The sequence below is a fragment of the Silurus meridionalis genome, chromosome 1 (assembly GCF_014805685.1).
Source record: "Silurus meridionalis isolate SWU-2019-XX chromosome 1, ASM1480568v1, whole genome shotgun sequence".
NCBI lineage: Eukaryota > Metazoa > Chordata > Actinopteri > Siluriformes > Siluridae > Silurus > Silurus meridionalis.
In genome coordinates, this window is record NC_060884.1 from 12,207,236 (window position 1) to 12,224,597 (window position 17,362).

Genomic DNA, 17,362 nt, shown 5'->3' on the forward strand with positions numbered 1-17,362 from the left:
AATTGCATCTGAAACAATTCTTGTCTAAATGACCTAAACTCATGAGAAGCATGATTAACAGATTTTTTTTTAAGAATTACACCTGAAAAAAATACCTACTACACATGTCTCTTAGTTATTTATCATTATGATTGACCTTACAAGCCTTTTAAGCCTAACTTCTAGAAACGCATATTTTAAACTAAATTTATTCCGCAAAATCAAATGTTCAGAACCACATTTCTTGATAATGTACATCTCTACATGATAATTTTAACCCCTAAATAATATACAAGTATGCAAGGATTAAGGAAAATTTCACAAACTATTGATTATTGTTAGAGTGACATGACTGACATAAAATCCATAAACTATTTTTCATAATACTACTAGTTTTCTGTGCAAATACTTTACAAAAATTTATATTAAAATTTGGTGAATTCTAACATTTAAAGAATATATTTTTTAGTACGCAATTGTATAGTTAATGAATTAGATGATGCCCTCAAAAGAAAAAAAAACAAATAAACCAAAAAAATAAGAAGACAATTTTGTACTTTCACTTGTTATTGTTTTATAAGATTGTGTTTTGTGTGTGTATATACAGTACATTCAGAAAGTATTCATATCCCCATATATATATATATATATATATATATATATATATATATATATATATATATATATATATATATATATATATATATAAAATATATATATATATATATATATATATATATATATATATATATATATATATATATATATATATATATATATATATATATATATATATATATATATATATATATATATATATATATATATATATATATATATATATATATATATATATATATATATATATATATAAATAAATATATTTATTCATTGATATAGTTTTTGATCCGTTCGTCCTTGCGAATCGATTCGTTTGATTCTTATAAAGGAGTCGTTCATACAGAATGATTCGTTCGTAAATCTCTCGTCAGTAATCTGAGCAGAGAAACCCGATTCCTTTAATGAACCAGTTGAATCTTGGTTTGTTTGTTTGTTTTTCTTTATTGTGTCCGCCCTGCAGCTTTACAAACGTTGTAATGTGTTTTTTTGATTAGATAATGCTGTAATATTGCGGTTACAATAAGGCTGGGTGCCATGAAGTGTGTGAAGCCGGTTATCTCGGGTCTGATTTATACATCTGTACAGCTGCACTGTAAGTTCTGAACCATTTCCATACAATCAACGATTAATGCTATTTCTGACGGTTTTCTTTTAAATGAAACTGATTTACTCTGAAATTGTACATTAATAAATATGTGTCTAATATTTCTGATAGAGATACAGCATGACGTGTTGATGTATGAAGTGTTATATAATTTTACAGCATGAGCAAGTGTTATGGTCTGTGTATAAACTCCTGTGATTCTCTAAAGCTTCTGATTTAATATTAAAAAAAACGGTGTATATATATATATATATATATATATATATATATATATATATATATATATATATATATATATATATATATAATAAATGTGCTACAGGAATCTTCCCTTGTATTTGTTACTGCTGTTACTTTGCACAGTGTATATACACTTACAATGTCTTTTGAAAGCATGCATGCACAGATTTTCTTTTTGTGTTATCAGTAGATGTCTACTGATTTGACTGTCATTTATGTGCATTGTTTATAATTGCAAGACTTTGTCAAGTCAGACAGCTGCCATTATCACGTCATGTTTCAAACTATTGCCATCATTAGTCGCCAGCTATTTCTGTCCTGTATCATTTATTTTTTTATTGCCACGGTGGTACAGATGGCTGGAACAACTGTCAGAAGTGATGAGGTGATAGAATGTGACATGGATAGAGCTAAGGAGAAAGACAGCTTGGTTCTAGATGGTAAGCTCTAAAGCTTTTTTGTATAGTTTTTATTAAGTACTATAATATAATTATTGTGAGTTTTTTTTGTTTTGTTTAAGTGCTGCTTAAAGGACAATTTGTCTACACAAGTGAATACTGTAGACGTTTACTACACAATTGCGTTTTTAATGCAAGCTTTGCAAGCCCTCTTTGGAATAGCAGATAGCAGACAGACAAACCGACAGACAGACTAATTGAATGATTGATTGATTGATTGATTGATCGAACAAGCTAAAACCAAACTGAAACCAAACCAAAAACAAACTGACTATTAAATATAGATATGTATATACAGATAGTCATTCAATAGTGTGTTTATAGATCACGTTCCAATTTCGCAAAACGCTCGTTATGGATAAGTGTGTTAGAAAAAGATCTCATGAAAGGTTGTGACGTCTCACAGTAGCACTTTGTAAGAATTCCCACAAGACAACAACTATGAATGAATTTTATGATGAGGGAAAGAAACAGAGGGAAATGTAGGGGGAATAAAGGGTTGTAGATTTTCCTCAAAATTGCTCTTGTGTAAAATCTAGTAACTCTTACTAATTTCAAGATCTGCCTTATTTCTGTGGGAGCCAACTTATAATGCAACATGTGAACAATGTATTTAGATATAATTCTAGTCTCCTAAATGTGATATTTAGCTCTTATAATTTAGTTGTTATATGAATAATTTTAGTAACACATCTTATCCCTTGGTAAAACAATGATCTAAGGTCCAGAAACCTGATTATAAATTGTTTATACTGAGGGAAACTGATGATACCCACATCAGACATTATGCATTTTACCTAAATTCCTGAATTTGGAATAATCTCCTTTAGGTGGGAATAAAGCCATGCAATGCACAACAGTTTTCTGATGAACTAACAAATGCAGATATCTTTTTGGAAAAATATGTCTGCAATATTAATCAATGATAACCCATTAAATGTTAAATAAAAGAGAGAAAAACCCAGTTAAATTATTCATTCGGGATAGGTGGGAGAAAAATAAACAGGCATGCTCAGTCAGGGCCATAATTCATTAATAGTTTGCATTCCATTCTGTCTGTGAAAAGCAGATTCATTATTGAAGGGGTTTTGGGCTCGGAGGCCCGCTGTTGAGTATGAGCATATTTCAGCTATGAATTTGGTCAAGCTTATAAGCATCTAAGCTTGAGGACAAATGCTGGGGGCAAATAGTTGTCTAAGGCTGAAAACTTTTCTGAATTCTGAATGTGATGCACTATAGATTCATTGTTTGATATATACATCCTACTTTGAGTCCACTACACATTATTAGTTTACCTTCTCCTCACAATTGGCTCTATAGTTTGGGTCAGTAAATCAAACTGTAAGCCAAGACACCATTATTTATCAGACAGTAATTTGAATTCATATTGATTTATATGTCAGTTCTACTACACTGTATGCCACATTACTTACTAAAGCATTGTCACTAGTGCTTCTATATGTTAACATACGTTCCTTATATATATTTTATCATTTTTTATTGAAGTATAGGAGAGGTGTACTTTTATCACTATTTGGGCATGATTGGTTTATGAAACTTCTTTAACATGTTGTGTACATGAGACACATGGAAAAAGTGAGGATCAATATATGAGTTAACATCCTAAAACAAAATCCCCTATACCCAAATGGTAATTCACTGGCGAAATTACACTCATAGATTGATACACAGAATATTATATCCAAACTGGGAAGGGGTTATCCAAAAAGCAAGAGATATAGAAACTAGACATACACAGAAATGGCAGTGAAAAATCTAAATCCTTAGAACATACACATCCTGTGATATTAATATTATGTGTCCATGTGCTTTATAAGGAAAAAATAAATGAGTTGTTTTAGATCTTGGAACAATAAAGCCTGTACATTATAATTTTTAATAGCAATCTTATTTAAAACACATTGTTTCTTTAGATTTAACAGGCAAGACAGTGACTAGCACAGCTCCAGGCAGGACCTTGCAGAGACTTAGTCCCATACCAGAGATGGATTCTGAAGATGCCAAAGCAGCTGCAGCCTCTGCTGGATCCTCGTATGCTCTCTCCTCTGTGAATAGGTGTAGCACTATCACCTCTTCTACAAACTCCTTACCTGACACTCAGGATGCTGAAGGTGAATCACAGCAATCACAACAAATGCCTTTGCTATATATATTTGCCTTTACCTTTTATGCAAATATATTCAATGATATCATATTATTAAGCATTTGTATAGAGGCTGTACTTGTTTTACAATTAGCAGTAAGATATAAAGCTCTACAGTAATTGAGCTTTTGTTTCTTTTACTTTACTGGAGTAATTAATGCTTTAGCTCATAAAGTCTATATACAACATCTTTGTGTCACAAGCTATGTTTGTGATTCATTTAGTCAGCACAACTGCAATTTCGCAATCAAGTCACGAAGTATGAAGTTTCTGCAGATTGTATTATCATTCTTAGTGGGGATAATGGTTTCATAAGTGTTTGTTTTAATTGCGTGGATGTAATTAAAACTGTTGCTTAATACTTAATGTTTTACATTAATCCAAAGTCACATTAATCCACATGTCATTGCACCTCAAATGATTATATTTTGATATATTCTGTTTATCTGACCTTGTGGTGTGATAAAGACAGTAGAGATGACCTTTCGAGGAAAGAAAAGATCATCAATAGAGATGGATGGTAATTGATTAGGTCTTCAAATAACTCCCTGAGTTCCCTTTCTCTTAGGGAGGGAAATGTGATTCATTAAATTATGCATGTGTTAGGAAATGCCATGAGGGAAAGGGTGCTTTTAAATGTTATAAACAAGAGGTGCTGAGAGATACCATTAAGGGACATTGGGTGTCTCTTTAGAAGCCAATATGCTTCTTTGAAGCTTTTAGTTTTTATTACATGTGTGATAATGTACTTAGCAGTTTTGTCACAAGTCATTAAAGACTTTCTTTAGCTGTACAATTGAAAGGGATTCATGCTATGGCTCATCATAGTTGCACTAGATAGATAGATAGATAGATAGATAGATAGATAGATAGATAGATAGATAGATAGATAGATAGATAGATAGATAGGTAGGTAGGTAGGTAGGTAGGTAGGTAGGTAGGTAGGTAGGTAGGTAGGTAGGTAGGTAGGTAGGTAGGTAGACAGACAGACAGACAGACAGACAGACAGACAGATCTAGAGCTATATCAGAACTGAATAATTGAAAACACATTATCTACTAACTAATTCTAAGACAAACACAGGCTAGATTTTCTTGTGGCCAAACATTTTTGCATTTTGTATCTTTGTTCCTACAGCTGCATCAGTGTTTAGACCACCTGTTTAAGATCACAATGTATGCAATTAGTGTATCTGAGCTGGCTCTGAAATAATCTTGCTGACTAAACTGATAAACTGCAAGACAACAGTTAGTACACTCCATTAAGATGCCTTGAGACAGCTTATGTTTTCCACTCTGTGATAGCTATGAATAAGGAATGACTTCCTTTCTTATTGCCTGATACTCCCTTGATTACTTCTTCTCTGCTGATCAGATGCCTGTGCGGGGATCATACTCAGCTGCCTCTTCTGCCAGTTCTATGAGCTATGCCTCACGCTGCCTGACACGTGTAAACGTGCTGCTAATCAAATCTGCCCAGCCTGCAGCTATTTGTTTGCTCCATTAGAGCCAGCCCAAAGCAGCGACTGGAACTGGTACTGCGACATTGACTGTGGCTTGTTTGATGCCTGCCAGGATACCGCCGATTGTCTTGAGTTAGCCATGGAGATTTCCGAGATTTGTTACCGTTAGCATACTAGCCAACCCGATAAACTGGGCTGTAGAAATGGACTACAGGGCCGAAGCCGATGGGTAATGCAGAATTGTCAAGTATTACTGCATATATATCGAGCAATGTGAGTGTCAAATGATATAGTACATAAACATCAACTTAGAATGTAGTATGTCTGTAAAATTGCCTAAATGTAATGATATGGTTTGGCATGGTGAACTACACAAAGAACCTTTGAAGAAACACAAAGTAGAAAAAAATGGAGAAATGATGCAATATGCTAACACAAGCTCACATGCATGGTGACTGTCATGGGGAGGTTAAAATCATGTTATTCTTGAGCATGCAGCATGAGATGTTATTTCTGTAGGACACATGTCTTTCTAGAGTCCATCAATCTTTGTTCTCTGTTCAGGAAGACCACTCACTTTAGTGCACATTGATAGCTAAGTTGATAATTTCTGCCACATTTGGGCATTTGACAAGCATGTGGACACCTGACCGTCATGCCCATATGTGCTTAATAAACATCCCTTTTTAACATTGGTCCTTTCTTTGCTGCCCTAGCAGCTTTTGATGGTTTTGTTCCATGGTTTTGTTTCTGGTGGTGTTCCAATTCTTAGTGGTGCACTCAAGTTCTTAAATTTTTTTACATGCCATGCTGGAATATTTTTGTAACCTTAGTTCAAGAGGAGGGAAATATAAAGACATTCTACAGCATAAAAAAAGACATTGTAGACAATTGCTTCCAAATTATTGGCAGTTGTTTGGGGAAGACCCATATAAGGTGTAATGGTCAGGTGCACACAAACTTCATTGCTATATTTGTGTATAGTGTATATACAGTTAAAATGTGTGTCTTACCAGTAATTCAAGATGAGTTCAATGCGTACCATCTTCATCAGTTGTGTGATTTTAACCAACCATGTCAAAAAATTCTTTACAACAAGAAGGTCAGCAATTTTTGAATTACTCTAACACAGCTCTCAGGAGCTTTCATGTACAGTTTGTTCTGAATATCACTGTAGAATCAAATGTTGAGTTAGTCTGTGTTTACATATTGATATTTACTAATAACTCTACAATTTGTTCTGAAACCTTAGTGCAGTTTGACTACTCCAAAACTGCAAATCAGCATGTCCCTTCAGAAAAAAAGACAACTAGCCAATTTTTACTCATTTGAACCTCATTTCCAATGTGTAAAAGCATTTATCAAAGAAAAACGAATATTTCTCTGACAGAATCCAGCTCATTGCCTGGTGTGTAAACCAATGCATTGCATGAAATTGTTTCTAAGCTCAATTTTAACTGCAAAGAGATATAATTGGTACTGCATTTATTTCAATGCTCTCTTTTTAAATAATTGAATGCGAATGCTGCATAGCCTTACTGATGCACGTTCAACATTACATGCTTAGTCTGTTTCAAAACAAGGTCTCAGGCCATGTCCAATTTGCTTTTTGCGTAAGTAATTATAAAAACCCAGCTTATTATGGTGCCATAAAATAACTTATTGTGTCCCACTGTGGTTTTTTCCACACCAGTCATGCTTGTGCAAACAGATGCTTGGTTAAACCAAAAACATCTGTATGTCTTAAACTTTTTGGATCCTTGTCAAATTTCCTGATAGCTTTGGGAGTCACATGGGCTGTTTAGATTTTCTAATGGTTTTACACATGGTGTGACTTTTCCTATCATCTGCTCCAATTTTGTCTTTTTTTTTTTTTTCTGATGTATAGAGCAACTTGCAATCTGTAAGTGCTTCTTTGGGATTTGTTGTAGTGTATTACAGTTTGCAAAGAAGAATGAGCCATAGAATGGGGCCATTATTGTAAAATAGTACAAAATACAGATAGACAATCATTTGTTTTATTTTGTCAGGAACAAGCAGTCTCTGTTCGTCATGCTATCATGTTTACATGTTTGTTTCTTTTTTATTTTACCTGTAATTGGTTTTTTTTTTTTGTTGTTTATTGTTACCCAGCTCTGTGTTCATATAATTAAAGAGAGATAAGAGAAGGCTGTCCTGTGAAGTGCACACTGTTTTTTTCTTTTGTTGTTTTTTTCATTTTTTTTCAAAACCTGCACTGCTCTCCTGTGCAGTAAAACTCAATGAAATATTAACAATGTCCATTTATAGTATTTTTTTAAGCATTTGTGTCTCACCAAATTTTTTTAAACCCATGTTCTTTATGGAAATACACTCCCAATGCTTAATGTGTGCTTGACATTTGGTTCTTATAAGCTTTTCGTGGTTAAGATGTACTACACTTACACAGTAATTTTGTCTGTTGATGCTGTTGATGCACTTATAGTCGAGGCATAAGTAGTAGTTGAACTGGTGTTGTGTTTTTATAATATTTTAAAGTGCACAATAGAGTGATTGGATGAGATAAATGTTTTAATGTTCTGTTTATGAAGGGTCAGGTCTGACCAATTAAAAAAAAAAAAAAATTTTAAAGCCGGTATTATCAAGAACACTTGTGATGATTTGTGTTTTATCAGATGCTATATCTAATTAAAGCACAGAATGTATATGAAGAATTAATAAAGAAACTGACAGGATTAACCTTGACTGGTATTTGTGTGTGCTGTTGCATATTGTTACCATGCACAGTAGCTCAGATAATAATAATGAATTGATCTTATAGCACTGTAGAGAATTTCCAATAAACCAAATATTTGATCATACAGCATTAAACCAGGGATTAAACTAAGCTGCATTAAATCAAGAACATTATTCATTTACAGCATTTCCCAAGATTATCATTTGTACTATGTGGTCCCTCTGAGAGAGTGTGTGTGTGTATGTATGTGTGTTAGCTACATTTCTAATAAATGTGTTAACCCCCTCCTGTTAGTAAGTTAGGATATGTGCCTTTGAGCTATCCAAACTTAATATATCTTCCCTGCTAGGTAACTGCCTTGTGGGCTTGCATTAGATATACCTTTCAATCACCAAAAGCCATCTCTGTCTCTTGACAGGTGTTTCTCTTCTTTGTCAAATTAATAATCTAATTTTAACAATTAACACTGCAAGTTACGGAAAAAACTCAAGGGACTTCAAGGTCTATAGGGATTATCAAGGATTTATCTCATCACTAGTTTCTAGACAACCTTATAAACTGATCAAATCAGGGTTAAAAGTTCAATTAAATCGTCTTAGGTCACAAGACTCCCGCCCTTTTCCAGGTGTTGTCCTATTAGAAAATCTGTGGACTTGATCTGCAGAAGGCACATATGGCAGGAAATGATGGAGCATGGTACCGTATCTCTGTGCCCCTACCCCCTGCAGAGGTGAGGAAATTAAAGAGGCACGCAGCAGGAGAAGGAGAATGGATGGGCCTTGACTAGAGGGGTACGGGGGGCTTTGGGTGGAGTTAATTACTGCGTAATGAGGAGCAATTTATTGTGTTCTTGTTAGGCACATAAAAATGCCGGACACGCTATACAAAAGGCTAGGTGTTAATGTGCCCCTCTTAATGCTTGGTGGTAAAGGTCTTGAGAGTTTGAGGCATCTATTGGGGAAAAGTGACTGAGGCATCCCCTTAAGGGTCCCGGAGCCATCGGATTAGCCTGGCTGCTTTTAGTGTTTGTCCCTGGGTCAGAAGGAATAATGAAAGCGTTGCATTAGTAGAGTATCGATCCCACACTCCATGGCCTCTGCTGATGAGGCTGCTATAACTCCTCGAAGCCACCTCTCCACCCCGGTAAATCTAAATCTATTTAGCTCAAACTATGCTGTTGGTCTTCAAAGCAGTTGCAGCTTTTTTGAAAATATGTCTAATATTATAGTGATAACCAGTAAAACAGTAAAAACTAGTCAAATATAATCAGTGAACCAGTGAACAATAGGAGACTCACTTCTATTTGCACTGTGATTTTATATAAAGTTTATTAAGGTTTTAGCAATCCTAAACACAACTCTATTTCTTTGTTTAACTCCTGCTTTTGAAGCGATAAGTCTTTTATATGTGATATATTAATGTTGGAGAAATCAAGGCCATGCCATCTAAATACAGCCCATCTGCCATGATTTTTATTGAGGATCTGTCACACTGTTTCTCAGAACCGCCCACATCTATATAGATCAGTATTGTACTCACAATGGAAACCTCAGAGTGCTAATATGTTTATGGTGGCACAGAACATGGTATTTCATTGTTATTAATTGCATGTAAACTAACTTAGAGTAAAAGCACAGCTATTAACAAAATCATGCACTAAAGATTTTCAGGCAGTTGTAAGAACCAAACATCATCTTTATCATTTCCTTTTTCTGTCAAATTGAAATAACCAAGTTTTTAACATTTTTAGTTAGTCATAGCTACGGGTCCCCTGGTGGTCTAGTGGTTAAGATGCAGCGCTCCCACCGCTGCGACCCGGGTTCGATTCCCAGTCAGGGAACCATCCCCAGCCACTCTCAGTGCCGGTCCCAAGCCCGGATAAATTGGGGAGGGTTGCGTTAGGAAGGGCATCCAGCGTAAAAACGTGCCAAATCAAACGTGCGGAGGATCCGCTGTGGCAACCCCTAACGGGAGAAGCCGAAAGAAAGTTAGTCATAGCTACAGCATGCTTCTTCTTTATTGTTGCAAAATTGGCACACATGCTGGTATTAATATATAATTTCTTCCTGACATAAGTGAATATTAATCTGAATATTGCGCTTAGCACCATTCAACTTCCGTGTTATAGCCCAAATAGTAATGTTTCATTTCTAGATGAATCTGCATTTGAAATGGTCTCTCTGGACAAATGTGTAGCTTGTGGGATAACTGCAAAATGTTAATGAGGTTTCCTTCAGACAGGCTTGTATTAAAAGACAAGGGGCTGTCATCCATGCAGAGTTGTAAGAAGCTTTTAAAAAATGTATTAAACCTCAAATAATCTTGTTTACGTGTTACATTATAGCATTCAAAAGGTTGCATATATCTACTGATTTTCTGCACTTGTATTATCTATTGATTGATGTTATTAAGTCAAGTCAAGAAGCTTTTATTGTCATTTCAACCATATATAGCTGACGCAGTACACAGTGAAATGAAACGACGTTCATCCAGAACCCTGATGCTACATAAAACAACATAAAACAAGAATCACAGAAACAGAAAAACACAGGGCCAAGGACTAGTAAGTGTCCTCGCCACATAAAGTGCATGTGTGCAACCTGGTGCAAACAGTGCAAAGACAACACAAGACGATACACAAAACACAAAATATATCCACCAGTAAACCTGTTGTAACGAGATAAAGTGAACAGTAGCAAAAATGTAATTATAGAAATTACATGTAATTATACAATTATTTAGAATAATAATGAATATATATATTAACCATCTGAAATAATACATATTATTGCGACCCAGTGTCCAAGAAAACAAGGCTAAATGAGTTACCTTTAAAATATTACCAGTTTTCATAAAGCGACACACACACACACACACACACACACACACACACACACACACACACACATGGTATCGTCTCAACAAGCATGACAAAAAAAACTGTATCTAGAATGTTTTAAAGTGTTTTGAAGTTTTAGACTAAGCTTCTCATTAATTCTACTAATATCCTTTTAATATTAGCATTTTGATTCAGAAATTAACATTTTACAAAGGCAATAACTTTAGAAGGATGGATGGATGGATGGATGGATGGATGGATGGATGGATGGATGGATGGATGGATGGATGGATGGATAGATAGATAGATAGATAGATAGATAGATAGATAGATAGATAGATAGATAGATAGATAGATAGATAGATAGATAGATAGATAGATAATGTTCTATACTCTTGTGATATAAGGATTGTCTCGCGAAGAGTGCAAGCTCCTTTACGAGGAAGTGACTGTATCTACAAATATATATATGTACATATGACCATGGTGTTATCACAAGTATGATTTTGTTCAGTGTAGCATTTCTGGCCTGTGGTTGTAACAAGGAAAGGAGGACTAATCCTAGAGGTTCTGCATAATCAGTTAGCCTACTTCTGCTGATAAGTGATGCCACATTGGGGCTTTATCACTATACATTAGATATAAGCACTAAGCACATTGTCTGCTTTACCTATTATATAAATCTGCCTTGTAGTGTGGTGACTTTGTATATTCCCTAGACCCTAAGCTCTCTGTTTTGAAGAAACAAAACACTTTTGTGCCACGCAAGACAACTTTTTAATTTATCAAAATGGCACAAAACCATCCCCGTTCCCAACAGAATATTCCCCCAAGGAGCAAATGTGTCGGAGTTAAAAAAACAAGTATACCAACAGACTGTTAGGCAATCACACTACCTCATTAATCAAAATGAGTTATGCAATATCTGAACTATTTCTACAGCAAATTAATGCATGTGTGATGAATTGAATTTACATAGCGTCCAAAACATTCAGGACATATTTTTGTAATAAAAATCCACAGCAGTAAAAAAGAAAAAGATAAGATTTGTTTTTCAACAGAAAGAATGACAAACACAGCACATTTATAGATTGATTAATAATGAAAGAAAAATATGTAATGCAACTTCTAAGAGATTTAAAAACAAATTTGGCTTTTTAAACATTGAACAAAGCAAGTTTATTGTGGCATGAGCAGCTGGTCAGCAGAAAAAAAAGCATTAGGTATGGTGTATCACTAATAAAGTTATATATTCATGAAGTGTAATGCCAAACAGGTGCATAATCACAGAAAATACAGGCATCAAACATTGTAAAAAACAGGGGTGCGAATCAATAATGCACACCTAAGCACCTTACCGCCTCTGTTTGAATATTATGCTGAAATCGCACACAAGTTGACAAAATGTCATCCTTTTTATTATTTATGGTAAACACCATGGCATTTCTGCACCCAGTGTCTGGGTGTGAAGTGCTGCCTGTCAGCAGGTGAGCCAATCTGTGTAAACCGCATGAGATTTCTTGCATCAATAAGCCATGAGATTACAAACAGGAAATAAACAAAGCACGTGCTTCAGAAACTCACACATTCTACCACAAATATAGATACGTTCTAGTACCCAGTTCATTTGGGATAAAAATAGAGTACAAGTGGTTATTTCTGTGATCTGGAAATGGGGTTGAAATAAATGGATGGACTTGATGAAGATTCAATAATTGAATTGGAACAGAGACGGCCACTGAATCTTCCCATGGGTGCACCAACCTGGGTTTATCAAGAATTGCTCATTTAAACATGCATATTATTAGACCCAAGTTTATGTCAAGGTCCCTCAAATGTCAATTGCTTGTTCCTGGATGTTTGGATGCCTATGTGTGTGTGTGTGTGTGTGTGTGTGTGTGTGTGTGTGTGTGTGTGTGTGTGTGTGAGAGATAGAGATAGAGATAGAGATAGAGAAAGACAGAGATTTGTCTTGTTAGTTTAGCTTTTTTCTTGTTTCTGGCAAAAGTATTAATATTTTAAACAATTGGTACAAAGCTATTTGATGTGTGTATACATAAATCTTAGAAATATCTACACTACATTTTGGTGTCTAGGATACCTTTTTTCAAACTGTTCTCACTAACCGAGCTGTTGCACTGAAGATGTCTAATAGGACAAGCCTCCATATTAATCAAAGCTGATGTGAAGTATATGAGAGAGAGAGAGAAAGAGAGAGAGACACACACACACACACACACACACACACACACACACACACACACACACACACACACAAGACCCGTTTAGCACAACATGACAGTGAGTAAGGCAGTTGCTTCTGTCAGTAATTGCAGCACAAGGAGTCATTAATAATGCATTTATGACCACTTATACCTCAGCAAGCTTGAACTTTAAAGAGTTTTCTCCTCAAGTCCTAGTTTGGCATGTTAGGGTTTTGACACGTTCGAGATGGAGATGATTTGAAATCAGCTTTAAAAAACACAGCAGAAAAAGCAGTTGATACTGTATGTCTAACAAGTTTCTCTTAAACAACACTTGGTCTGCACAATCATAAACTTCACACTGATATTTGTTCACTGTCTTTCTATTTCAGCTGTGGGCCGTCATCTCAGTGAAGCAACACTTACAGTAAATTAATGCAGAAAAAAGGAACTGTGTAATATATAACAAATTTTAGGTGTAGTTCTTCAAATATTAATTCCCCCATATAGACAAAGAACACATTACTTATACAAAAAAAGTAAAAATCATAACATGCTTTATATAAGTACACTACCTACTGTATTTATAGGTTCAGACCTGAACAAAAAAAAAAAAAAAAGAAAACTAACTGCATACTGCCCCTTGGTGGATCTTTGTCCACCAGCTTCCAGGCTGCAAGCTTTTCAAAACTTCCAATAGCATTTCTAATTTATCACTTTTATTGTTTACTGATAATAATAATAATAATAATAATAATAATAATCATCATCATCATCATCATCTTAATTTTTAAATCACTGAACATTTAATAGAAAATGATCACCAAAAAATGGTTCATGGTCCCACCGATTTGACAGACAGCTGTCTGGGTGTTTCGTCATAAATTCCGAATATAACAAAATAATAGACCTTTTCATCACCAGCCTCCTAATTTCCAATTCTCATTATGTAAATATGTGACCTGAAATATCACACATGCCCACCAGCCTATTGCATTACTAATGACACTAATTGTCCCCACCTTCAGAATAATGGCAGTGACCAGGGTCAAGCTCTCTGACAGCATTTTTTCTTCTTCCAATTAATGTTTTTTCTTTCTTTATATAAACAGAGCAGAAGGGACTAGGAGAGGATTTCGGCATGCCATAGAGGACAGCAGCAAAGGAAAACAATAAGATGATGTGTATGAAGGACACAGAGAGGACACGAGAGCGAGATTTTGAAGATGTCTTTTGTTATATGTGGTTTGGTAGTGGTGGCTTTAAGAGGTATATGAGCGTGGACAGTCTTTTTTTTAATCTGTTGTGGTGTATATAGACCAATTTTAAACATAATTGTAAGAGTGCTTAATTTTTGGTTCAATTATTTTGGAATTTCAAAAAGGAATTTCCAAACTTCACAGTGAATGATAAATGCACATGTTGAATAATTTGTCTGTTGCATTGCAGAGCTGTTAATTTAAAACCTTTTTTTTTGTTGTTTTTTTGGTTTTTACTGCAACCTATGATCCAGTTTCAGTAAGTCCAGATTCAAAAAGAACAGCACTTTATATATCCCCTCAGCTTTATCATCTGGAAATAGATACAAAGAGAATGTGTTACAATCTGTGGAGAATACAAAGGCTTTGCTTTTCTTTTTTCTGATCTTATGCAGCAAACGGCAGGGTTTCTCTTCATACTTTGCCCATCCTCTATGACTAAGTTATGCCCTGTCATGTCTTCGGAAGGCTTCAGATGCCAAGTAGACCACCATCGCTTGCAGGTCTGTCACTTAAGCCAGCCGTCCGGCTGCAATGCCTGACAGCCAGCACTGCACCAGACGCTTCAGACTCTCCGAACGTATAAGAGTCGTGTCAACTGCTCCCTTGAAAGTGTGAGAGAGAGAGAAGGGAGTGAAGAAAAACAAGCACATGCATCTGACATCAGAGGCATCGAGTGACAGTACTGTCTCAGAGTCACTGGCATCAGTCACATGGACGCAAAAGAAAGACCAATTACCCTTCGAGTGCTTCAGGAATAGGGCATCAGGCATGTCTGAAGTGGGACGTTGGTCATTTAATCACTTGGCACTGTGGTTAAGACTCTACAGATGAAGCATCAGTGCCCACTCAGTGGCTTGACTTCAGGTGCCCTATTTATATTTGAAAAAACATTTTCTGCACATTCTTAGCACCTAGAACAATTTTTTTTTACTGGCACATTAAATCAACCAGATGCCATTCACCATCAGTGCTAGAAAAACCACAACTGTGATGCCTATTTTCTGTGTTTTCTGCATTTAATCTCAATGACACAAATCTTCTATATATGCACATGCATGTGATATAATGATGTTCAGTGAAAGAATTTGCATTAATTGGGAAATTAAATCCAGAATTGGGTTTATGTACAGTCCAAAGATTTGGGAAAATAAAAAATAATGGTTTTTTTTCCTACAGTACTCTACTAAATATATTAGATTTCCCTATTTTATATAAATAAGAAAATCCCTAAATATTGTTCTAGCAATTTCTTTGGTTTGTCCAGTCAGAGGAAGAGCTTGTGGTAGCCAATAAGACTAGTTATTTAAACTAAGGACACATAAACTCTTTTTTTCTTTGGTACAAATACAATTAAAAGTTGCCATTAGACCTGAACTAAATACATGGCTCTCCCCCTGATGCTGAATGACTATTTTTCCACTGTATGTGACACCTTTGCTTAACATATTTCAACTTCAATTATATTTCTCTTCAGAACCACTTTATCTGCAAACCATTGCTGGCAATCAGAGGGCTTGCTGTTTTCCCTCGGCCAATTTTCTAGATAATGCGGCTTATCACTGCAGCGGCCAAAGTTGCCAATGAAATCAGGAGGCAGTCAACCTCGTTCGTGCTAATTGTGTGTCTCCCCCTCCCCGTCGTGTTTTTATGCATATTTACCCACTGTCACTTCACAGGAATCAGAGGCCCATTGAGAGAGCTCACACAGGGGAAAGGGAACGATTGCTTTCTTGCTAAATAAAATTAGCAAACAGGCTTGTGATAAATAAAAATGAGTTGCAATTAAAAGAGAGGGAAAGACAGACAGGAAAAGAGAGAGAGAGAGAGAGAGAGAGAGAGAGAGAGATTGAGAGTGTGTAATGGATTTACTATGGGAATTACAAAGGCTTTGGGATGCAGTGGCATGTATTCCTTTTCGCTCTTTTCTTCCCTTTCCTCAGAACAGCAACGGCAACAAATAGATATAAACAACACTGCCATTGTTGTGCTGACACTTCTGCCAAGGAGACTAATTTGGATCCCTAATTGAATATAACAATTAAAGAAACTGTTTGCTTGATTCATCCCTCTAGACGCCATCCAATTAAGCAGGATTACAGTTTCACACATAAATTAGTGCTTCATTCTCAATTGCATCCCTCAGTGAAAAATAATGCATAGTTATTGGCCTCAGGAAAACAGTCAAGGATTGGCCCCATACAGTATATCATAATTGTAAAACCTTGTGTATTATGTACAAGAAACGTTGGCACTGACTGCTGCAACTGTTTATTGTATGATACAATTACAGTGTGCTAAAGAATGATGAATATATGTCAACACAATATTGTTTGGATAGTTTTCTCCACTTCACAGAGTAAAAAACTGATTTGGTCAATCCTTTGTGTGAGCTGCAGATGTGTTCTGCACACCAGCTGTTCCTGAGTATGAGATAGATAGATAGAAAATTGGTTGTCCGTTTACTAAGACAAGCATTTGTTTTGTTTTTTTAATACCTCATACCGGACATCATGTTATGTCCTGTATTCTCCACAAAGTTTTCCCTCTTCGTGTTTTATGTACGAAACACATTAAAAATCGACTCAAGCCTTGGATGTGTGATTCATTTCAGGCGGCCAATTACTTCATTCCCCTCATAACTCAGTACGTGGGCCCTGAACTCCTGTGCGACTCGAAAACACTTTCATTAGCTTTCGGGACCCTGCAGATGAGGCGATGTAAAATTAATTACTCTGGATGTTCGGTTATGCACCATCTTCGGGAACAAAGGCAACACACCATTTGTTTTGCCTTGACCGTCGCAGATGCTCTAC

At 35.6% G+C, this 17,362-nt stretch overlaps 1 protein-coding gene across 2 annotated transcripts; it reads left to right on the forward strand.

The window, feature by feature from the left end:
* The first annotated feature begins 969 nt into the window (after positions 1-969).
* mdfic2 (MyoD family inhibitor domain containing 2) lies at positions 970-15,618 on the forward strand. 2 transcript variants are annotated; one of them, XM_046866000.1, is made up of 4 exons: positions 970-1,192; positions 1,800-1,884; positions 3,837-4,034; positions 14,400-15,618. In XM_046866000.1, the coding sequence occupies exons 2-4, from the start codon at positions 1,800-1,802 to the stop codon at positions 14,435-14,437; spliced, it is 321 nt and encodes a 106-aa protein (XP_046721956.1). In that variant the 5' UTR covers positions 970-1,192; the 3' UTR covers positions 14,438-15,618. The 2 variants fall into 2 exon arrangements, with proteins under 2 accessions (XP_046721956.1, XP_046721866.1); XM_046865910.1 differs by lacking the exon at positions 14,400-15,618 and adding an exon at positions 5,441-8,246.
* The last annotated feature ends 1,744 nt before the right edge of the window (positions 15,619-17,362 follow it).

What these genes read in the sequence shown, in the direction of transcription:
- mdfic2 (XM_046865910.1), top strand. Translation starts at nt 1,800, where the DNA reads ATGGCTGGAACAACTGTCAGAAGTGATGAGGTGATAGAATGTGACATG. An exon ending in AGACAGCTTGGTTCTAGATG is followed by an intron (nt 1,885 to 3,836) that starts GTAAGCTCTAAA and finishes TTGTTTCTTTAG; the next exon opens with ATTTAACAGGCAAGACAGTG. An exon ending in TGACACTCAGGATGCTGAAG is followed by an intron (nt 4,035 to 5,440) that starts GTGAATCACAGC and finishes TCTGCTGATCAG; the next exon opens with ATGCCTGTGCGGGGATCATA.